Source organism: Capricornis sumatraensis, chromosome 1, assembly GCF_032405125.1.
Source record: "Capricornis sumatraensis isolate serow.1 chromosome 1, serow.2, whole genome shotgun sequence".
NCBI lineage: Eukaryota > Metazoa > Chordata > Mammalia > Artiodactyla > Bovidae > Capricornis > Capricornis sumatraensis.
In genome coordinates, this window is record NC_091069.1 from 161,780 (window position 1) to 185,843 (window position 24,064).

The following is a 24,064-nucleotide window of genomic DNA, read 5'->3' on the forward strand; positions in this document are numbered from 1 at the left end:
AAGAAAAACTAAGCACAGATTAAAAATCTTCAAGGTGGCGAGAGAAAAACGGCCCCTTGCTTATGGAGGGACACAATTCAAAAGATTTCTCCTCACTAACCATTGAGGCCAGAATGAAGTGGCACACGCCTTTCCAGGTGCTCAGAGAAAGAAACCGTCAGCCAACACCTGCACCCATCAAAGATATCCTTCAGGAATGAAAGGAACATCAAGACATTCTCTTAATAAAAGCAGGGTAACTGGGAGAATTTGTCGCCAGCATATCTACCCTAGATAGGAGAATGACTAATGAAAATCTCCAAGCAGAAAGGAGTGATTTAAAAAGGAAACCCTGACCACTAAGGAGGAAGGAGAAACGATGAAGAGAGTGAAGATAAGGGTGGAGGTGGTGGTGGCTTAGTCGCTAAGTCAGGTCCGACTCTTGCAATTCCATGGACAAATGAGCCTGGCAGGCAGGCTACAGTCCATGAGCGTCTCCAGGCAAGAACACGGGAATGGACTGCCATTTGCTTCTCCAGGTGATCCTCCCAACCCAGGAATGGAACCTGGGTTTCCTGCACTGTAGGCGGATTCTTTACCAACTGAGCTACAAGGGAAGCCCAAAAATAAAGTTAGATGGATTTTATTCGTCCTTTTGAGTTTCCTAAATTATGTTTTCACAGTGGAAACAAAAATTGTAACACACTATGATATGGTTATAAATATATGCAGAGGAAATGTTTAAGATAATTGTATTATAAATAGGGGAGGAAAAAGAAATTTAAAGAAGGGTATATATGTCACTTGAAATGACACTATTATGACACCAGTAGATTAGAATAAGATATCAGTTCAGTGCAGTTCAGTCGCTCAGTCGTGTCCGACTCTTTACGACCCCATGAATTTGCAGCACACCAGGCCTCCTGGTCCATCACCAACTCCTGGAGTTCACCCAAACTCACGTCCATCGAGTCAGTGATGCCATCCAGCCATCTCATCCTCTGTTGTCCCCTTCTCCTCCTGCCCTCAATCCCTCCCAGCATCACAGTCTTTTCCAATGAGTCAGCTCTTCGCATGAGGTGGCCAAAGTATTGGAGTTTCAGCTTTAGCATCAGTCCTTCCAAAGAACACCCAGGACTGATCTCCTTTAGAATGGACTGGTTGGATCTCCTTGCAGTTCAAGGGACTCTCAAGAGTCTTCTCCAACACCACAGTTCAAAAGCATCAATTCTTCGGTGCTCAGCTTTCTTCACAGTCCAACTCTCACATCCATACATGACCACTGGAAAAACCATAGCCTTGACTAGACCGACCTTTGTTGGCAAAGGAATGTCTCTGCTTTTTAATATGCTATCTAGGTTGGTCGTAACTTTCCTTCCAAGAAGCAAGCGTTTTTTAATTTCATGGCTGCAATCACCATCTGCAGTGATTTTGGAGCCCAAAAAAATAAAGTCTGACACTGTTTCCACTGTTTCCCCAACTATTTCCCATGAAGTGATGGGACCAGATGCCATGATCTTCGTTTTCTGAATGTTGAGCTTTAAGCCAACTTTTTCACTCTCCTCTTTCACTTTCATCAAGAGGTTCTTCAGTTCCTCTTCACTTTCTGCCATAAGGGTGGTGTCATTGGGATATTTGACGTTATTGATATTTCTCCCGGCAATCTTGATTCCAGCTTGTGCTTCATCCAGCCTAGCATTTCTCATGATGTACTCTGCATAGAAGTTAAATAAGCAGGGTGACAATATACAGCCTTGACATACTCCTTTTCCTATTTGTAACAAGTCTGTTGTTCCATGTCCAGTTCTAACTGTTGCTTCCTGACCTGCATATAGGTTTCTCAAGAAGCAGGCGAGGTGGTCTGGTATTTCCATCTCTTTCAGAATTTTCCAGTTTATTGTGATCCACACAGTCAAAGGCTTGGGCATAGTCAATAAAGCAGAAATAGATGTTTTTCTGGAACTCTCTTGCTTTTTCCATGATCCAGCGGATGTTGGCAATTTGATCTCTGGTTCCTCTGCCTTTTCTAAATCCAGCTTGAACATCTGGAAGTTCACGGTTCACGTATTGCTGAAGCCTGGCTTGGAGAATTCTGAGCATTACTTTACTAGCCTCTGAGATGAGTGCAATTGTGCAGTAGTTTGAGCATTCTTTTGCATTGCCTTTCTTTGGGATTGGAATGAAAACTGACCTTTTCCAGTCCTGTGGCCACTGCTGAGTTTTCCAAATTTGCTGGCATATTGAGTGCAGCACTTTCACAGCATCATCTTTCAGGATTTGAAACAGCTCAACTGGAATTCCATCACCTCCACTAGCTTTGTTCGTAGTGATGCTTTCTAAGGCCCACTTGACTTCACATTCCAGGATGTCTGGCTCTAGGTGAGTGATCCCACCATCTTGATTATCTTGGTCGTGAAGATCTTTTTTGTACAGTTCTTCTGTGTATTCTTGCCACCTCTTCTTAATATCTTCTGCTTCTGTTAGGTCCATACCATTTCTGTCCTTTATCGAGCCCATCTTTGCATGAAATGTTCCCTTGGTATCTCTAATTTTCTTGAAGAGATCTCTAGTCTTTCTCATTCTGTTGTTTTCCTCTATTTCTTTGCATTGATCGCTGAGGAAGGCTTTCTTATCTCTCCTTGCTATTCTTTGGAACTCTGCATTCAGACGCTTATATCTTTCCTTTTCTCCTTTGCTTTTCACTTTTCTTCTTTTCACAGCTATTTGTAGGCCTCCCCAGACAGCCATTTTTCCTTTTTGCATTTCTTTCCCATGGGGATGGTCTTGATCCCTGTCTCCTGTACAATGTCGCAAACCTCCATCCATAGTTCATCAGGCACTCTATCTATCATAGAATAAGATATACAGCAACTACTAAAACAGCAGAGATACACTTAAAAACAGCTGCTGCTGCTGCTGCTGCTAAGTCGCTTCAGTCGTGTCTGACTCTGTGCAACCCCATCGACGGCAGCCCACCAGGCTCCCCCATCCCTGGGATTCTCCAGGCAAGAACACTGGAGTGGGTTGCCATTTCCTTCTCCAATGCGTGAAAAAGTGACGTTGCTCAGTCGTATCTGACTCTTAGCGACCCCATGGACTGCAGCCCACCAGGCTCCTCTGTCCATGGGATCTTCCAGGCAAGAGTAAAAACAGCTAGGTAAATGAAAATGAAATTTTTTTTTCCAAGAAGGCATGAAAAAGAAAATAAACAAAAAGCTAAAACAAACAGCAAATAAAAAATAAATAAACAAAATGGCAGATGTGAGCTTTAACATATCAATAATTACATTATATGTTAATGCTTTGCATAAATGAATTAAAAGACAAAGAGTAGCTACTGAATTTAAAAACATGACCCAACGTTGTTTTGTCTACAAGAAACTCATTTCAAATATAACAATTTAGGCAGGTAGCTCAGCTGGTAAAGAATCCACCTGCAAAGCAGGAGACCCCGGTTCGATTCCTGGGTCCAGAAGATCCTCTGGAGAAGAGATAGGCTATCCACTCCAGGGTTCTTGGGCTTCTCTGGTGGCTCAGATGGTAAAGAACCCGCCCACAATGCGGGAGAGCAAACCTGGGTTCGATCCCTGGGTTGGAAAGATCCCCTGGAGAAGGGAATAGCTACCCACTCCAGTATTCTGGCCTGGAGAATTCCATGGACAGAGGAGCCTGGCAGGCTACAGTCCACAGGGTTGCAAAGAGTTGGACGTGACTGAGCGACTTTCACGTGATAGATAGGCAGGTTGAAAGTGAAATATGGAAAAAGAAACATCATATAAACATGTGTCAAATGGAAACTGTAGTAGCTATATTAAATTAGATAAAGAAGACATTAGAACCAAAAAATGTCTCCAGAGACACAGGAACACATACAGGTTTCCCCACAATCTGAAAGCAGTGCATTCCTATGAGTCTTTCTAAGCCACAATGGTGTAAAGCAAAAGAATAATCAATCACCACAGGATACCATGTGCTAACAGATACAGAAAATAAACCGAGATAAAGCACAGATGCTCCCAGACACAGCAAAGTTATGGCCTGTCTGGTGCTGAGATGCTAGTGTAGTACCCAGGGATGAGCTTGGCAGTGCCACTCTTGCTGCTTGGGGGGCACACTGCCACTATAATAGCTTGCTCCAAAACAAACACTGAATATTATTTTCTCTTTTCACCTTGTTTCACAAAAGCATAAATCCTCCACGGGTTTCTTTTGGTTAGTGGGAAAAAGCACTAATGGACGTCTTTCATAAAACTGAAGTGGCATTAAGAGAACTTTCAAAAATTGGGGGATATATTATAATGATAAAATGGTCAGTTCATCCAGAAGACATTTAGAGATTCTAAATGTGTAGATGCCTAACAAATGAACTATAACACGCGTGAAGCAAATGCTGACAGAACTGAAAGGAGAAACGGCAAGCGCACAATCACAGTTGGAAACCCCAACACCTCTCTCTCAGAAATTGATAAGGCAGCCAGACAGGGGGTCAGCAAGGGTGTGAGAGAACTCACCATCAACCAACAGGATTTAGTTGACATTTATACACACAGCTCACAATAACAAGTTACAAACACTCTTTTCAAGTGTACCTGACACTTATGCGAAGACAGACCATATCCTGAGCCATAAGAAAGTCTCAATAACCCTAAAAGAATTGAAAAGTTTTTCCAATTTAGTATGTTCTCTAACCCTAATAAAATCAAACAAGAGACAAGTAACAGAAAGATGATGGGAAACTCTCCAAACACATTCTAAACAATGTATGTATCAAAGAGGAATTCTCCAGGAAATTCTAAAATTCTGAACTGAAGGAAAATGAAAATATAAGACATCAAATCTGAACGACATGGCTAAAGCAACTGTAGGAAGGGATTTGTGTTACTAAATACTTTACAAAAGAAGGAAAAGTCTCAAACCAATAATCTAAGCTTCTACCTGAAGCATTTAGAAAAGGAAGTGCAAAACAAACTCAAACCAAGTAGAAGAAAGTAAACAACAAAGATAAAAACAGAGATCAACAAAGTTGAAAATACAAACAATAGAGAAAATCAATTTTTGAAAAAGTTTGCTCTTGGAAAACACAGTAAAATTGACATACCTCTGGCAATACTGAGCAAGAAAAAGAGAAGACATAAATTATCAATATCAGTAATGAAACAGGGTACCACACGACTGACCCAAGAAACATTAAAAGGGTAATTAAGGAACACTGCAGACAACTCTAAATGCATTAGACGACATGGATGAAGTAGATTAATTTTTCTAAAACACAAATTACTACAACTCACCCAGTATAAATATAGTCCAATAACTATTAAGGAAAGTGATATCGTGATTTTAAAACTTCCCCTACAAAGGGACAGACATATTGATCAATGAAATAGAACTGATGATCTAGAAATAAACTCATATTTATGATGCAAAATTTCTTAAAATAAATATGCCAAGGCAATTCAGTGGGGAGAGTACACTCTTTCCAACAAAGGGTGCTGAGACAAGTGGCTATCCACAGACAAAAAATTAAATTGGACCCTACCACACATCAAAAATGAAATCCAAATGGATCATAGACCTAAATATATGAGCCAAAACTATAAAACACAGAAGTAAATTTTCATCACTTTGGATTAGGTAAAGGATTCTTAGATATGACACCAACAGTGGAAAGAAAAACCGGAAAATTGGACTTCATCAAAATAAAAATCTTTTTTACTTCGAATAACACCATCAGAATAGTGACAAGATACCTCACAAAGTGTGAGAAAATATTCTCAAATCATCTGAAACATCTGATAAGGGTCCAGTGTTCATAATGTATAAAGAAATCTTACAGGTCAATGGTAAAATGACAAAGAACCTAATCTTTAACTGGGCAAAGGATCTGAATACGTATTCATCTAAAGAAGATAGAAAATGGTAGATGGTCATGTAAGAGACGCTCAGCATCATGAGTCACTCAGTTCAGTTCAGTTCAGTTCAGTCCAGTCGCTCAGTCGTGTCCGACTCTCTGCGACCCCATGAACCCCAGCATGCCAGGCCTCCCTGTCCATCACCAACTCCCGGAGTTCACTCAGACTCACGTCCATCGAGTCCATGATGCCATCCAGCCATCTCATCCTCTTCCGTCCCCTTCTCCTCCTGCCCTCAATCCCTCCCAGCATCACAGTCTTTTCCAATGAGTCAACTCTTCGCATGAGGTGGCCAAAGTACTGGAGCTTCAGCTTTAGCATCATTCCTTCCAACGAACACCCAGGACTGATCTCCTTTAGGATGGACTGGTTGGATCTCCTTGCAGTCCAAGGGACCCTCAAGACTCTTCTCCAACACCACAGTTCAAAAGAATCAATTCTTTGGCGCTCACCTTTCTTCACAGTCCAACTCTCACATCCATACATGACCACTGGAAAAACCACAGCCTTGACTAGACGGACCTTAGTCAGCAAAGTAATGTCTCTGCTTTTCTATATACTGTCTAGGTTGGTCATAACTTTTCTTCCAAGGAGTAAGCGTCTTTTAATTTCATGGCTGCAGTCACCATCTGCAGTGATTTTGGAGCCCAAAAAAATACAGTCTGACAATGTTTCCACTGTTTCCCCATCTATTTCCCATGGAAAATACAAATCAAAGCTAAAATGAAACCACTTCACTTCATGGTTGACTGGTTAAATTTAAAAATGAATTTTACTAGGATGATTAAAATTAAAAAGACAGACAAGTGTTGGTGACGTGTATGGGTATGCTCAGTCACTCTGTCATGTCTGACTCTTTGCAGCTCCGTGAACTACAGCCCATCAGGCTCCTCTGCCCCTGGGACTTTCCAGGCAAGGACACTGGAGTGGGGTGTCATTTCCTGCTCCAAGGGATCTTTCCAACCCAGGGATCGAACGCTCACCTTCTGCACTGACAGGCGGGTCCTTCACTACTAGTGCCACCTGGGAAGCCCAAGGGCTGGTGAGGATGTAGACAGTTTGGAGCACTGGTACACTCCTGGTGGGGTGTAAAATGTTGCAACCACTTTGGAAACCAATTTGGCAGTTCTTCAAAAGGTTAAACACAGAGTTACCATATGACCCAGAAATTTCACTCCTAGGTGCACATCTAAGAGAAATGAGAACATAGTCCACACAAAGTTCGTGCACAAATGTCCACAGCAGCATCATTCATGATGTAAACCAGTGGAGACAGCCCAAAAATGTCCACCTGATGAAATACAGACAGAAGTGGGTGCACCCACACAACGGAACCACCTTTGATAATAAAGCAATGAAATCCTGATACTTGCATAACATGGAGGGGCCCTGAAAACACAAACTCCCACATCTTGTAGGAGTCCATTTGGATGAAATGTCTGGAAGAGACTAATATAAGGAGACAGCATATATTAGTCTTTGCCAGAGGCTAGGGGAATGGAGGAATGGGAAGTGACTACTAACAGATACAGGGTTTCGTTTTTAGTTGATGAAAATCTTCAAAAAGTAGTTCAGCTGGATGCAGCTGAGTTACTTCAAATCCTAAAAGATGATGCTGTGAAAGTGCTGCACTCAATATGCTGGCAAATTTGGAAAACTCAGCAGAGGCCACAGGACTGGAAAAGGTCAGTTTTCATTCCAATCCCAAAGAAGGGCAATGCCAAAGAATGCTCAAACTACCGTACAATTGCACTCTTTTCACATGCTAGATTATGCTCAGAATTCTCCAAGCTAGGTTTCAGCCAACAAAGGTGTTGTGTTTGTTTTTTGTTTTTTGTTTTTTTGCCAACAAAGGTCCATCTAGTCAAAGCTGTGGTTTTTCCAGTAGTCGTGTATGAACGTGAGAGTTGGACCATAAAGAAAGCTGAGCACCAAAGAACTGATGCTTTTGGACTGTGGTGTTGGAGAAGACTCTTGAGAGTCCCTTGGACTACAAGGAGATCCAACCAGTCCCTCCTAGAGGAGATCAGTCATGAACATTCACTGGAAGGACTGATGCTGAAGCTGAAACTCCAATACTTTGGTCACCTGATGTGAAGAACTGACTCATTTGAAAAGACCCTGATGCTGGGAAAGACTGAAGGCAGGAGGAGAAGGGGACGACAGACGATGAGATGATTGGACGGCATCACCGACTCCATGGACGTGAGTCTGAGTGAACTCCGGGAGATGGTGATGGACGGGGAGGCCTGGCGTGCTGCGGCTCATGGGGTCGCAGAGAGTCGGACACGACTGAGCGCCTGAACTGAACTGACTGAGGTTTCAGCGGTTCATGAACCAAGAACTCCCAGATGTAGCAGCTGGATTATAGAAAAGGCAGAAGAACCAGAGATCAAATTGCCAACATCCGCTGGATCATAGAAAAATCATGGGAATTCCAAAAAAGGCTCTACTTCTGCTTCACTGACTATACTAAAGCCTTTGACTGTGTGGATCACAACAAACTGCGGAGTATTCTTAAAGAGATGGGAATACCAGACCACCTGACCTGCCTCCCAGGAAACCTGTATGCAGGACAAAAAGCAACAGCTAGAACTGAACTTGGAACAACGGACTGGTTCCAAATTGGGAAAGGAGTACGTCGAGGCTGTATATTGTCACCCTGCTTATTTAACTTATATGCAGAGTACATCATGAGAAATGCCGGCTGGATGACTCACAAGCCCGAATTAAAATTGCCAAGAGAATTATCAACAACCTCAGACATGCAGATGGCACCACCCTTAAGGCAGAAAGTGAAGACAAACTAAAGAAACTCTTGATGAAAGTGAAAGAGGAGAGTGAAAAAGCTGCCTTAAAATTCAACACTCAAAAAAATGAAGATTATGGCGTCCACCTCCATCACGTCATGGCAAATGGATGGAGATAAAGCGGAAACAGCGCCACACCATCTTCTTAGGCTTCAGAACCACTGCGGACGGTGACTGCAGTCACGAATTGAAAGACGCTTCCTCTTTGGAAGAAAAGTTATGACAAACCTAGACAGTGTATTAAAAAGTCAGAGGCATCACTTGCCAACAAAAGCCCACATAGTCAAGGCTGTGGTTTTTCCAGCAATCACATACGGATGTGAAAGAATTGGTGCTTCTGAATTATGGTGCTGGAGAAGACTCTTGAGAGTCCTTGGACAGCAAGGAGATCAAACCAGTCAATCCTAAAGGAAATCAACCCAGAATATTCATGAGAAGGACTGCTGCTGAAGCTCCAATACTTTGGTCATCTGATGCAAAGAACCAACTCATTAAAAAAAGAGCCTGATGCCAGGAAAGACTGAGGGCAAGAGGAGAAAGGGGTGGCAGCAGATAAGATGGTGGGATGGCATCACTGACTAGATGGACATGAGTTTCAGCAAACTCAGGGAGACAGTGAAGGAAAAGGAAGCCTGATGTGCTTCAGTTCATGGGATCGCAAATAGCGAGACACAACTTCGCAACCAAACAGCAACGACAAAACAGAAGCAGGTGCGCAGACACAGAGACTTGTGGTTGTGAGCAGGAGGGGGAGGGAGAGGGCATGCTGGGAAGCGGGGGTTGGCAGGTGAGAGCGATAAGGCTTAGAATGGATGAACAGCGAGGTCCTACGGTATAGTGCAGGGAGCTATATTCAATATACTGCGATAACCTGTAATGGAAAAGAACATGCAAAAGAATGTATATATGTATAGTTGAGTCACTTTGCTATATATCAGAGATTGGCACAACATTGCTAATCAACTATACACATATACAGTCTACCTTGAAAAAATATCAGCAAATAGAATTAAGCAGTGTATAAAATAATTGTACACTATGAGCATACGGGTTTATTCCAGGAATGCAATGTTGGTTCAATATTCAAAAGTCAGTCAGTGTAATCCACCATTAACAGGCTAAAGGAAAAAAATCACATAAGCAAAGCAAAGCAGAAAAAGCATTTTACAAAACTCAACACCCATTCATGGTAAAACTCTCAGAAAAAATAGGAATCCAAGGACTGACTCAGCTTGATAAAGAGCATCTGCAAAAAACTGACTGAACATCACACCTTAGCAGGGAAAACTGAGTGCCTTCCCCCTGAGCTCAGGGGCACGGAAAGTATGTCTGCGCTCACTACGCCAAGTTAATTACTGTGATGGTGGACGTTTTAGCCACTGAAATCAAGCAAGAGCCAGAAAATAAAAGGCATACAGGGGAACTTTCCTGGTGGTCCAGTGGTTAAGACTTCGCCTTCCAATGTAGGGGGTACAGGTTTTATCTCTGCTTAGGGAACTAGACCCCACTTGTCTCATGGCCAAAAAAAAACAAACATGAAATGGAAGCAATATTGTAACAAATTCAATAAAGACTTTAAAAAATTAGAACATAAAAGGCATACAGGTCAGAAAAAAAGAAACTATTCCTATTTAGAAATGACATGTCTATCTATATAGGAAATCCCAAGGAATCGCCAAAAAATCTCCTAGAACTAATAAGTGAGTTCAGAAAGGTCAGGAATATAGGATCGACTCACAGAAATCAGTTGTATTTCTTTATATGCTTCTGTGCCCAGTCACTCAGGCGTGTCTGACTCTTTGCGACCCTGTGGCTCATCTGTCCATGGAGGTTTCCAGGCAAGAAGACTGAGTGGGCTGCCATTTCCTCCTCGGGGGACCTTCCTGACCCAGAGATCAAACCCTTCACTCTCGTGGCTCCCGCTCTGGCAGGCGGACTCTTTACCCCTCGCCACCTAGGATACTAGCAATGAAAATATATGCGGACACCAAGAGTTAAAATACAAAACCATTTACAATTTAACAAACATATACAGGACTCGTATGCTGAAAACTATAAACTTCTGATTGAAGAAATCAAAGACAGTCTAAACAAAGGCAGAGATGCTCCGTGTCATGGATTGAAAGACCCAATATGGTAAAGATGCCAATCCTCCCAAACTGAATGAAATGGGAGGGGTCTACCTGGCTTAAGGGGCTTACAGCACAGCTGCAACACTGAGGGCTGTGCGGCGCTGGCAGAGGGGCAGACACGGAGCTCGCCGGAACGGAGATGGACCCACGCAAGCATCCCCAGTGGGTCGCCTGCAAAGGTGCAAACTCAACTCAGTGGAGGAAATACAGCATGTCAACAAGTGTTGCTGGAGCAACTGGGTGTCCAAAACCCGGAGAAAGGGAGGAAGAAGGGAGAGCGAAAGAGAGAGAAAGGGAAGGAGGGAGGGAGGGGGCGGGGGGGCATTCCTCAACCTAAACTTCACACTTTATACAAAGATTAACACAAGAAGGGTCACAGACTTACAAGTAAAATAATAAAAATGTTAGAAAAAATATAGGAGAAAATATTTGATTTAGGACTAGGCAAAGAGTTACTAGATTTTATGCCAAAAACGCAGTCCACAAGAGGAAAAACTGCTAAACAAGACTTTATCCAAATTAAATATGTATGTTCCTTGATATGTCAGGTGAGGAGTATGAACAGCCAAGCTACTGACTCAGAGAACATTTTTGCAAACCGTGCATCTGACAAACAATTCACATCTAGAATATATACAGGAACTGCAGAGCGAAAGAGCAGTCCAGGCCATGAGCCAAAGACAGGGAGAGACATTTCCCTGGAGAAGACGCCCAAACGGCAAATCAGCACGAAGAGAGGCTCAGCTTATCGGCCACTGGGAAACCCATGACGACACGTCTGCACAGCCAGAGTGGCTGAAGTTAAAACACCGAACATCAGTAAGGAGATAGAAAAACTAGGTCAATCATACATTGCTGGTGGATTCAAAAGAACGCAGGTCTTTGAAAGGCGTTAGTTTCCTAAAAAAATTAAACATACAACCCAGAAATTGTACTCTTGAGCATTTAACCCAGAGAAATGAAAACTTTCATTTGCACAAAAGCCTGCCCACAGGACTTCCTTCCCTGGTGGCTCAGTGGTAACAAATCTGCCTGCCAATGCAAGAGACACGAGCTCAATCTCTGATCCAGGAAGGTTCCAAGTAATTACTGAGCCTGCGCTCTAGAGCCCAGGGGCTGCAGGAAGGTTCCAAGTAGCTACGGAGCCTGCGCTCTAGAGCCCAGGGGCTGCAGGAAGCTTCCAAGTAGCTACTGAGCCTGCGCTCTAGAGCCCAGGGGCTGCAGGAAGCTTCCAAGTAGCTACTGAGCCTGCGCTCTAGAGCCCAGGGGCTGCAACTGCCGAGCCCACTCGCCACAGCTCCTGAGGCTGCACACTCTAGAGCCCAGGGGATGCAGGAAGGTTCCAAGTAACTACTGAGCCTGCGCTCTAGAGCCCAGGGGCTGCAACCGCCGAGCCCACTCGCCACAGCTCCTGAGGCTGCACACTCTAGAGCCCAGGGGCTGCAGGAAGGTTCCAAGTAACTACTGAGCCTGCGCTCTAGAGCCCAGGGGCTGCAACCGCCGAGCCCACTCGCCACAGCTCCTGAGGCTGCACACTCTAGAGCCCAGGGGCTGCAACCGCCGAGCCCACTCGCCACAGCTCCTGAGGCTGCACACCCTGGAGCCCGCTCCACAGCAGGAGAAACCGCCAAGCCCACTCGCCACAGCTGCTGAGGCTGCACACTCTAGAGCCCAGGAGCTGCAACCGCCGAGCCCACTCGCCACAGCTCCTGAGGCTGCACACCCTGGAGCCCGCTCCATAGCGAGAGAAGCTGCCGAGCCCACTCGCCACAGCTCCTGAGGCTGCACACCCTGGAGCCCGCTCCACAGCGAGAGAAGCTGCCGAGCCCACTCGCCACAGCTCCTGAGGCTGCACACCCTGGAGCCCGCTCCACAGCGAGAGAAGCTGCCGAGCCCACTCGCCACAGCTCGTGAGGCCGCACACTCTAGAGCCGCGCTCCACAGCGAGAGAAGCTGCCGCAACAAGAAACCTACGTACCGCAACGAGAGAGCAGACCCCAACCAAGACCCAGCACAGCCAAAAATAAATAGATTCTTTTTAAATCTGCGCACAAACGTGTAGAGCACCTTTATCCGTGCTAACCCCAGGCAGAGACAACACACATGTCCTTTACCAGGTGAGTATTGAACACTGTAGTCCACTCACAGCTTGGGGACCACTCAGCAAAAAAAAAGAAATGAAGAAACTGCTGACATGCAATGATCCAGATGTGTCTCCAGAGAATTATGCTGAGGGGAAAATAGCCAATACCCAATAGTCAATACACAGGGTCTGGTTTCATCTACAGAACGTTCTTGAAAAGGCAGAATTATCGATGCGGCAAAAGGCAAGTGCTGACCAGGGTTGAGGGTGAGAGAGAGGCGGGCATGGCCATCAGAGGGCAGCGGGATGCCCTGCCAACGGGACGTTCTGACTCCCCTGCAGCAGGGTCACCGTCCTGGTTCTGCAGGCTGTTGGCGGAAGCAGGCAAAGCATACATGGGCTCTCTCCGTATTAATTCTTACAACTGCATGTGAACCTACCTTACCACAAACAAAAAGTTTCATTTAAAAAAGGAGCCAGCTCCCACGTGTCCCTGCAGGTGCCTCACTGCCCTGCCATCCTCACCTTCAATCTTGGCCCCTGTAACCTGTGCATTCCGAGGCTCTATTCCCACTAACTGCACGTCTCCTGGGACTTCTCGGCGACAGCTGGTCTGGAATCACTCTGGAAACGCGGTGCTTGGCTTCCAGGACACGGCACGCTGCGGGGCTCCGGCGCCCCTCAGGCCCGCCTCGCGCTCTTCGCTGGCTCCTCCTCTCCTACTTGGCTTCTGGATGTTGGAAGTCTCCCGACAGCCAGAGGCTCACACACCTCCATGTCTAGCCATCTTGCGTCTAGCTCCACACATTCACACTGGGCGATCTCATCCTGTCTTGTCATTTGAAACATCGCCCATGACTTCACACATGCACCCTCAGCCCTGCTGTCCCCCCAGACTCCCTTCTCATACACTCAACTGTATACTCAGCACCTCCACTTGGATGAAACAGTGTGTTCAGCTTCCTAGGGACAAAGCAGAGTTCTCAGTGTCCACCACAACGCTCTGCTAAAACAAAATTCCACAGTCACCCTTCTCCCCTTCTCAGGAAACGGCTCCACGTTCCCTAATGGCTCGAGTCACAGCGTCTTTGATCCCTCTTTCCTTCACATTAAACAGCACATGGAGCCGGTGAGCAAGTTCGGTCTGCGCTAACTTCAAAATGGAGCTTTTCCCCTACACATCCAAGGCCCCTTCCTCAGATCCCCACAGAACCAGTGCGATGCACAGATCCAAGACCACATGCACCTAACCCTAAACCCACAGCGTTTACCTCCTACGGTCCCTCTGCACACAGTCACAGCCGAGGGCGAGAATGCGGATAGGCCCTGCGACAATCAACGCAAGCAGGAAACCCAGGCTGCACTCAGGACTCAAGCGTCCCGTCCCAGCTGCCGTGCTTCTCACTCAAGCGTCCCGTCCCAGCTGCCGTGCTTCTCACCGAGACCATCGTCCCTCCTCCGCGGGCCTGCACAGCTGGCTGCTTTCAGAGGGAAAGGACAGCGCGGCCCTCTCTGCCCACCGCGCCTCGCACTGCCCCTCCTTCCAGGGCCTCCGGCCCCAGCGCTACTGAGCGGCGGAGTGGATGGGGGGCGGTCCTCCTCGCACGGGGCCCGCCGGCCCAAGATGGCCCACCTCCCCGGCCGGCCAGGAGCCCGCAGCGGACTCGTCCCTCCCAGGACGCTTGTGTGGGCTCTTTCGGGACCCAGCCTCCTCAGAACCCAGACGGCCGTTTCTCCTCAAGACGGGGACCCGCCCGCCAGCCCCGCCAGCGCCCCGGCAGCGCGTCTCCGCGCGGCTCTGCCCGGCGCAGGCCCCTCCCGCCCCCCGCGCAGGGCGCAGGCCCGAGGCGCCGCCCTCGCAGGCTCCACCGCGCGGCACGTCTGAGGCAACCGAGCGCCGCGGCCCCGGGCTGCGGGGAGAGGCGGCCTCTCGCGCCGCGGAGCGCTCTTCCAACGTCCTGTCTGCGGACGTTCCTGGCGGCGCAGGGGTCCGGACTCTGCGCTTGCACTGCCGAGGACCTGGGTCCAACGCCTGGTGCGGACGGGAGAGAACAAAGCCTGTCTGCCCTCCAGCTCCTGGCCCCGTAACCCCTGCGTGTGGAGCAGACTCCGCGTTCTCAGCCACCGGCTCCGGGCACCAGGCTCATGGCCCACACCCTGCACGGCGTGCCGGTGCCCTGAGGGCTCCCCAGCCCTGCCGTCAGGCTCTGCGCGTCTGGCTCCCAGACCCCACAGACCTTGCTTTCCCAGCGCCCCCGACCCGCCACCCCTGCCCCTCCCCCTCCTGCTCCCTCCGCAGAACTTGCCGTCACTGGCTGGCATTACTTGTCGGAAGCCTCCTGCTGCCACCGTGCCCTCAGCGTCTGCACCCAGTGTGCCCCCTGGAAGTCCGTGTCAGGGGAGCCCCTGGGGCCCTTCCCGACCAGCGCCTCCCACCCACCCCGCCTCTGGGGGCACAGGCCCACCAGGCTGAGTCACCTGGGCAGTGGCCAGGTCCCATGGCTCACACAGTGCCCCGCTCAATGGGGCTGGCAGGGATGTGGCCCTCTCCAGCTATTTTTACGGTTTGTCTTTGTGGAAATTGCTCCTGGATTGGCTGCAGGGAGAGCACGGCCAAGCCTGGAATCAGACACGACTCTGTCTCCAAGGAGGGCTCTGGCTCAGTGGACTTCGGGCCAGCCCTTCCATAACTCACCCTCTGCCACCTTCCTGCCCAGCCGGCACTTACCATGCACTGCCAGATGTCCAGCCCTGAGACCCACCAAGTCTCCATGAACTCTAAGACGAGTCTCAGAGCAGAGGATTCCAGCCTGTCCCTCCCATCCTTGTTCATGCCAGAAGCACGTGGCTACTCCAGAGGCTGGCGGCCCAAGCCCCATCCCCAGTGCACAAGTGACAGGTTCAAAGTGAAGTACCTCACACTCCACAAAGTCCCCTCCGCAGCTCCCAGGCACAACATACCCCCTAGCTACCAAAACACAGCAATCCACCAGCCAGACCTTCCAAAATTCCTGTTTCAAATGCACTGTCTTCCTCCATTTCTTCTAACTTAACTGTTCTCATGCCCACAATCACAAGACTCTAGAGGGCAGCTCTGTGGGGATGAGGGGTCATCACACAAAAAAAGACACTGAGAGCTACCCAGGAGTCCCCAAGAAGAGCCTCAGGTGGAGGGGAGGCAGGCATGAGACAGGTCATCAGGAAGCCCCAGAGGGCATAATACCCAGCTTCTGTCCACAAGCACCCACCCCCAGACCACCTTACACTGCTGGGCTGGACAAGAGTTCTAATGACAGGGAAGACGGGGAGGGCGAGCAGGAGGGCAGGAGGGAGACTCAGAGGGGAGCAAGCAAAGATGTACAACACAGTTCCCACCCCCAGGACCCTGGTTCCCATCCCAGGATCCCCCAGTCCCCACTTCCCACCCCCAGCATCCCCCAGACCCCACTTCCCACCCCCAGGACCCTGGCACAATCAGTGCACCCTCCCTGCACCTCAGCCCTGCTCCTCCTGCTCACGGGGCAGCAGCCTGCTGCCTCAAGCCCAGAGCGAGCTAACTAGCTTCTCCGAGCCGCACTCCCACGCCTGCATATGCAGGGCCCCCGTCACCAGCAGTGGCAGGTCCACCTTCTCTGGAACTGTTTTTTCTAACCTTCACCACCCAGCCCTCACCTTCACTTTCAAAACAGAAGTTGCCTGGAGACTCCAGAGCCCAGGCCCGTGGCCCTGCAGAGGAGCTGCCCGAGGGAGCCTGTGTTCCACCCTGGGGGGAGAAGGGAGCCAGGGGCTGGACAGAAGCCTCGCCCCAGAGGGGCCCAGGAGCTCCTGGACCAAGACTGGACTCACGTTGTAGAGGATGTCGGTCCAGCCCTCCATGGTGATGCACTGGAACACCGTCAGGATGGCGAACAGGATGTTGTCGAAGTTGGTGATGCCGAAGTTGGGGCCCGCCCAGTACTCCCGGCACTCGGTGTCGCCCTCGCACAGCCGCGCCGGGGCCTCCCTGCCGCACGGGAAGTCACCCACCGGATCTGCGTCTGTGAGGAGAGGAGCAGGCAGGGCTGTGCTGAGGAGCACCGAGGTCGCCAGCCCTGCTGGGACTGCGGGGCCCAGAGACCTCATCACGGGAGAAAGGGGTCAGGCACCAAGGGAGACTGCCTCCTGCCACCCCTGCGCCTGCCCTGCCTCCATCCTCAGCCCCACCCTCAGCCCCACCCTCTCAGGAATAGCTGGTCACCGTCTCCTTCCCCACAGACACTGCCCGTCACTGTGTAGACATGCTGAGAACTCGTTCACCTTAAAATCAACAACAACCAACTCCTAACCTCCTACTCGTCCTATCGCCACCGCCCCAACTGTCCCACAGCCAAACCTCCACCCAGACTTCCCCAACATGTAGGTCTCGTCACTCTGGGGCCAGAACCAAGCTGGACGGAGCCCTGCCTCCCCGGTGCTCCTCAGGCAGGTTGACCAACACAGGCCCAGGGCACGGCTGGGCCTCAGGGCCCAGGTCTCCTGGCACTGGCCCCAGCATAGGGGATGCGCTCTTGCTGGCAGCCAGGAGCCACACAAGAGATGTTAAAGAAATCCCAGAAGACCAGGGCTAACCTCTGGAATAAGGAGGCAAGCAGCTCAGGCTAATCCCTCCCTCCCAAAACCTAAAGAAAAAACGATTCTTAAAAAATGCATAACAACACATGGAAAAGCTCTCCTACCAGGATAGGGGAAATTTTTAGGAATAGCTAGGATGGGAAGCAAATATTCCCAGATTTAGAAGGCAAAATTGATCACACAAGTTTATTCCTTTCCTTCCAATTATCTTAATATATGCTCATAAAGAAAGCCAGGAAGTCCTTGTGTGTCTATTTGTAGACAATTGTATTCTCTGTGAATAATGAGTTTGATTTCCTCCTTTCATATTCCTCTTGGAGTTTTTGTTCTTTTTCTTGCCTCACATCGCTGGCCACAACCCAGGCTACATGGATCAGAAGTGGCCGTGTGTGCCTTTATCTCACTTCCCACTCCAAAGAAAGAGCTCTCACGACTGATGACAAAGTGTGATGTCTGAAGGGAGTTTTAGGAAGTTTAAGAAAATTCCCCTTATTTCCAGTTTGATTAAGAGGGCTTTTAAAATTACGAATGATTTAAACTTTAATAAAAACTTTTCCTGCCTCTATTGAGAGGGTCATACAGGTTTCCTCCTTTAATGTGTTTGTAGCTCAAGACACACACCTTTGTGTCACCCTTAACTCTCCACTTTCTCTTACTCCACACACAATTGCCCGGAAAACCCAGATGGCCCAGCAGGCCACACTGCAAAATATACCCAGAGCATGACAGATGCTAAGAGCCACACCGGTTCCCCGGTGCTCTGCGACAACGAACGTGCCTGCCAGTGCGGGAGACGTGGGTTCAATCCCTGGTCTGGAAAGATCCCCAAAAGAAGGAAATGGCAACCCACTCCAGTATTCTTGCCTGGAGAATCCCGTGGACAGAGAAGCCTGGCGGACTACAGTTCTTGGGGTCACAAGGAGTCAGACACAACTTAGTGACTAAGACGACACCAACTGCCAACAGCCCGGCCCCAGCCTCCCTCCACCTCTCCTGGGCTGAGACTCAACTCTCGGCCTCTCCCCTGTGTGATCTGCCTCCCCAGAGCAGCCCGAACAGTCAGAGGGTACCAGTGCCCACTCAAGGCCCCACTGTCCTCCCACTTCTCTAGGAATATGATTCAGAGCCCTACCATGGCCTGAAGGCACAGGGTGCCCCTGCACTCGCTGCTTCTCACTCTGGCCTTTCACACTCACTAGGCCTTGTGACCAGGGCTCCCGGCAGGCTGCGGAATGGGCCCCCTCTCACCGCACTCAGGCCGCTGTCCAACTGTCACCCTGACAGAGAGGCCTCCCCAGGCTACTCTCTGTGAAACAGGCCCCCAGTCATTCTGTTTCAGATGGCTCCCTTGTTTCCCTCCTAGAAGTCACTACGGTCACTTCTGCCATTGCTTCGTGTGCTTGCGTTTATCAGATTCTCGCCTGTGTCCGGTTCCTCTGTCTAGCACCTAGAAGGCCCCCTCAGGGCCCAGAACAGTGAGTCTCTCCAGGACGAATGAGTCTGTGGCCCTCCTCTGGGTCCAACAGGCGCTCCACGGCCTCACCTGTGCTGTTGGGGAAACAAGCCTTGTGGAATTTGCCCATGTAGAACTCGAGGCCAATGATGGCGAACATGAGGATGGCGAAAAAGAGCAGCAGCCCGATCTGCAGGAGCGGGACCATGGCCTTCATGATGGACTTGAGCACCACCTGCAAACCTGGGCAGAGCAGGGGAAGCAGGCAGGTCAGGAGCACAGTGGGCAGAGCAGGAAGAGGGCTGCGGTGTGGACAGAACAGCCAGAGCCTGGGTGGGCAGGGCAGAGAGTCCTGGGCCAAGCGTGGAGCAATGAGCGTTCACGAGGCCAAAGGACGGAGCTGGGCCCTCCAAGCGGGGGTCAGACAGGGAGTGGTGGGGAAGCAGGACGGAACAGTGAGTGCCTCCACGGGGTGGAGCTGAGCGTCCTAGAGGTGGGGGACAAAGCACAGGGGTCTTGTGGGGACGTGGACTGAGCAGAGTCCCAGTTAGAGGGAGGGACGGTGTGTGGGGTTATCAGTAGGAAGTGCTGACGAGAACTCTGAGTCTGTGGAGGGCTCAGGGTGGAGCAAAAGCGGAGCGTCCTGATAGGCAAGAGGAGGAACTCCTGGGAGCTGAAAGCAGGGCATCCTGGGAGGGAGAGCAGGGCATCCTGGGAACTAAGAGCAGGGGATTCTGGGAATGAAGAACAGGGGATGCTGGAAGGGAAGAGCAGGGGATCATGGGAACTAAGTGGAGGGGATGCTGGGAATGAAAAATAAGGGTTCCTGACAGACCCACTCCTGAGGGAAAGGAAAACAGGGGGACTACTCCCAAGGAGGGTTTTACCACTGACTGTAGGGCATGAGTATGTCCAGGCCAGGGGAACCATCCCCACTTCCAGCCTTGAACTCGCTCCGGGGTACAGGCCTGAACTTCTTCCTGGCAGGGTCTTGGGGCAGTACAGGGAGCTGACCAGCAGGCTTCCTTGCAGTGGGCTCAGGTGACAGAGTTCTGGGCCTGCCACCCAGGCCCTGAAGGAAATCCAAACTCCCACTGGCCTGGAGGAACATGGGCCCAGGCGCTCACCACTCTCAAGGCAACCTGGCCACCCTCTGCCCTCACACGGCCTCTTAAGCCACCCAGTCCTGGAACACGCGTCCTAACCGGGTCTCAGGTCTTGACAGCCCCGCCTAGGCTGAGCCAGGAGAGATGCCCTCTGCAGCCTCTGAATGTGTTCCCTGCCCCACCACCTTGGCTCATCTCTCATCTGCCCTTTAACCCCAGGAAAAGAAGCAAAGAGCTGGAAATACAGCGAAGGGTGTGAGAGGAGCAAAGCTTCCATGTAGGGAGCCAGGTTACCCTCTAGTCTTTCAAGGAAATGGGAGAGAATGGAGAAGGGCTCTTTCTGCCTTCTTCAAGCCTGGTTCCCTGGGGCTAAGGGTGGCAAGCTCAGAGTCACCAGAGGGTCCGGAGGTCAGGACCTCGCTGTGGCTGTGGCGGGGGTAGGGGACAAGGTCAGTGTCCAGGTAGGCTGGGCCTGATTGCTTTTGCCAGACTCACTTGGAATCCCAGACACCAGCTTCAGGGGCCTCAGCACACGCACAGCCCGCAGCGTTCGCAGGTCAAAGTCAGTGCCAGCTGTGGCGAGGATCCTGGCAGGAACAGAGACAAGCGGGAAGTAAGGGCTTCTGCGTGGCGCTGAGAAGAGGGCACGCCCCTCCCACCACCCACGTCCTGTCTTCCAAGAGTGGTGACATCTTCACGCCTGTGTCCCCCGCTGTCCAAGCACCAGAGGACCAGGCAGGGGAGGCCAGGAACTGCATTCAGACATCCTCGCCAGTAATGCCAGTGATGAATTTTACCAGCATGACCGTCCTTCCAGGCATCACCCCTGAGAGAACACGTGGTCTCTGGTCCCTGGCCCGGCCTTGAGTCTGTCCTTGAAACGAGTCCTAGCCTGAACCGTGTCCCCAGGCAGCCCCAGCTGCACTCCAAGCGCCTCATGAGCGATGGTGATCCTGGGAGCTGAAGAGTGAGCTTGAGGGGCTTCTGAACAGATGCCTCAGGGCCCTCTCCCCGCGCTACCACAGGAGAGCACAGGAATGAAGGGTGGAGAAGGCGACAGAGGGCTCAGAAAGCCCCATTAGCGTACAAGCGTGCCCCCGTGTCTCCCATCTTAAAACAGAAAATTCCATGTCTGCCTCCTACCCCAGCAAACTTCTCTGCTCCCTTCACTCCAAAACTCACTCAAAGTGTCAGTCCTTGGTCTCCACTGTTAACTCTTCGGCCTCTCTTCAGCTTTGTCCAACTACATTCTCACTCCCACCATTCCACTGAAATGTTCTGTCAAGCTTTCTTGCCAATATCAATAGTTCAGTCTCCTATGAATGGTTTCTTCTCTTGCCCATTGGCCAGCTCTCTCATTTTCTTCCTGACACCCTGGGAGTCCCTTTGTCAGCTCTACCCCCTCTACCGGACTGAAACTTGAGCACGTCAGGGCTCACCATTCAGAATCCACCCAATAGCTTTGAATGCCACCGAAAGCTTACTACTCCCTAATTTACATCTGGAACTCAAATCTGGAACTCCGGGGTCATATGTCCATCCATTTGCTTTTTTCAACATGTCCACTTGGATAGCAAAAAAAGCATATCACACATTAATAAAACGAAAGAATGTTTTTTTAAACTTTAATGTGAATATTAAAGCATGTATTATTTTTAAGTTCAGGGTTGTTTCATGATGGCAACTAGAGAACTGTTTGCTCTCTCTCCCAGTCTTGCTTCTGCCACAGTGTCCCCTCCTCTCTGTGAACAGCACTAGTCAACTGTCACATAAGCCAGAACCAAGGCTTCCTACCTGACTCCTCGCTCTCTCACACTCCACACCCAACTCCCGAACAAATTGTTGCCTGCCCCTCTGCCCCCAGCTCTAGAGACACAGCAGTAAGGAATAACATTTGAGGTGCGGCTGGGGTAAAATAAGATGAAGTGGTGGGGGGAGAAAAGAAGGGCAACAAGAAAATCTATTCAAACCAAAATTCCATAGCACATAAGAAAATCCAGTACCGAGAGGGATATTCAACTACTGGAAGGTAAGAGCTAGAACTTTTGGAAAAAATAAATATTTATTTAAATGAAATGAATAATAATCATACTCTAAGCTGGAGACATAGTTGGAGAGTATTAACGGTTTAGGAAACAGTACTAAAGAATCACTCACAAACCACAGAAAGAGAAAGAAAAAAATGGAAGAAATGAAATTATACGGAGGTTAGACCATGTACCTAACACACATCACATGTGGGTTCCAGAAAAAGAGAATAGAGGGAACGTGGTGAAGAAGCAACATTTGAAGAGATAACAGATGAGAAATTTCCAGAATTAAAGACTTGATTTCCCAAATTTAAAGTGTATTAGGGGTACAATCAGATAAATAAATTCATCCAACTAGAAATGGTGTGACTAACTACAGACATCAAGCATAAAAAGAAAGTATTAAAGGCTCCAGAAAGAAAGATGAAGCACCTAGGGAGGAAAAATGAAGGTTATAAGGAGAGAAAACGTCACCTCAGGAAAAAAAAGAGAGAGAGGGAAAATGCGCTAGAGGACAATTAAGCAGCGCCTCAAAAAGCAGCAGGAAAGTAGCCGGCATCTGAGAGCCTTCTAACCAGCTAAACTGCGCGAGAAGCGTGATGGCAAGATAAACATGTTTTCACAGAGACAGTGAGTCACCACCCCGGAGCCTCAGTGAAACAACACAGGACCTGAGCCCAGAGGGAGAGCACCGTATACAAGAACAGTGGTAGGCACAGAAAATAATGTTAAGTAATTGATTGCTCATGGATTTTTAAAATGATGATGTCCAATTTTTCACTATTTTCTACACACAAAACTAACAACCTGGGCAATAACAGAACTATTTACAGAAGGGGTTGTTCCACTTACAGCTGCATCAGATTACGTTATAGAGGTTAAACCGCTCTTCACTGCATTAGGCCAGAGGATGGCAAACATTTTCTGAAAAGGGCCAGTAGTAAACATTTAGACTTCGTGAGTCATAAGATCTCTGTTACAACTACTCAGCTCTGCCATGTAGCATGAGAGAGAGCGTGTAAATGAATGGACAAGACTGTGTTCCAATAAAGTTTTATTTATAAGCACAGGTTGCAAGGCAGTTGGGCTGTAACTGTGTTAAACAAATGTGTGTGGGCGTGCTCAGCCACTCAGTCGTGTCTGACTCTTTGCAACCCTATGAACTGTAGCCCACCAGGTTCTTCTGTCCATGGGATTTCCCAGGCAAGAGTACTGGAGTGGTTTGCCATTTCCTCCTCCAGGGGATCTTCCCAGCCTGGGGGCTGAACCCATGTCTCCTTCCTGGCAGGCGGACTCCACCACTGAGCCACCTGGGAGGTGCAGACTAACGTATGGCTATGAATCTGTCGTTAAAATGTTGAGGGACTTTCCTGGTAGTCCAGTGGTTAAGACTTCAGCTTCCAATGCAGAGGGTGCAGGTTTGACCCCTGGTCAGGGAGTTAAGATCTTTGTGGCCAAAAAACCAAAACATAAAGCAGAAGCCATACGGTCACAAATTCAATGAAGACTAAGAAATGGTCCACATCAGAAAGAATTGCAATAATGAATTAAAAATAAAATTTAAGGATGCCTAGTAAATGGATAGAATTACAGTCTATTTCAGAACCAGCGGGGGTGTAGGGGGAAGGTGTGCAGGAAACAGGTAATAGAGAACATTTAGTCAAATCACAGAAATCAGACGAAGACTCCTCAAAAAAGGCTAAGAAGGGATATAAAAGAAAACGTAAGGCATTAGAATTAAGTCCAAATATACCCTAAGATATATAAATGAATTTTAATTTCTTATTAAATCATAGATTACTAGATTGGGGCTTCTGAAAGTCCAAACATATGCTACTTACAAAAGACATACCTGAAAACAATACAGAAATGTTGAAAATAAGCAGATTTTAGAAAGTATATACTAGGTAAATGGTACAGGAAACAAAGCTGATATATAATACTAAAGAAA

The 24,064-nt window shown here is 48.9% G+C and overlaps 1 protein-coding gene across 2 annotated transcripts in view; it reads right to left on the reverse strand.

The window, feature by feature from the left end:
• Positions 1-24,064, reverse strand: part of CACNA1B (calcium voltage-gated channel subunit alpha1 B) — a 207,706-nt gene that overhangs the window by 141,138 nt on the left and 42,504 nt on the right. For both annotated transcript variants that reach the window (XM_068979402.1, XM_068979411.1), the window contains exons 4-6: positions 20,579-20,670; positions 19,068-19,220; positions 16,760-16,950 (exon numbers count right to left, since the gene is read on the reverse strand). In XM_068979402.1, the coding sequence (XP_068835503.1) occupies positions 16,760-16,950; positions 19,068-19,220; positions 20,579-20,670 (436 nt within the window). The remainder of the gene's footprint in view (positions 1-16,759; positions 16,951-19,067; positions 19,221-20,578; positions 20,671-24,064) is intronic.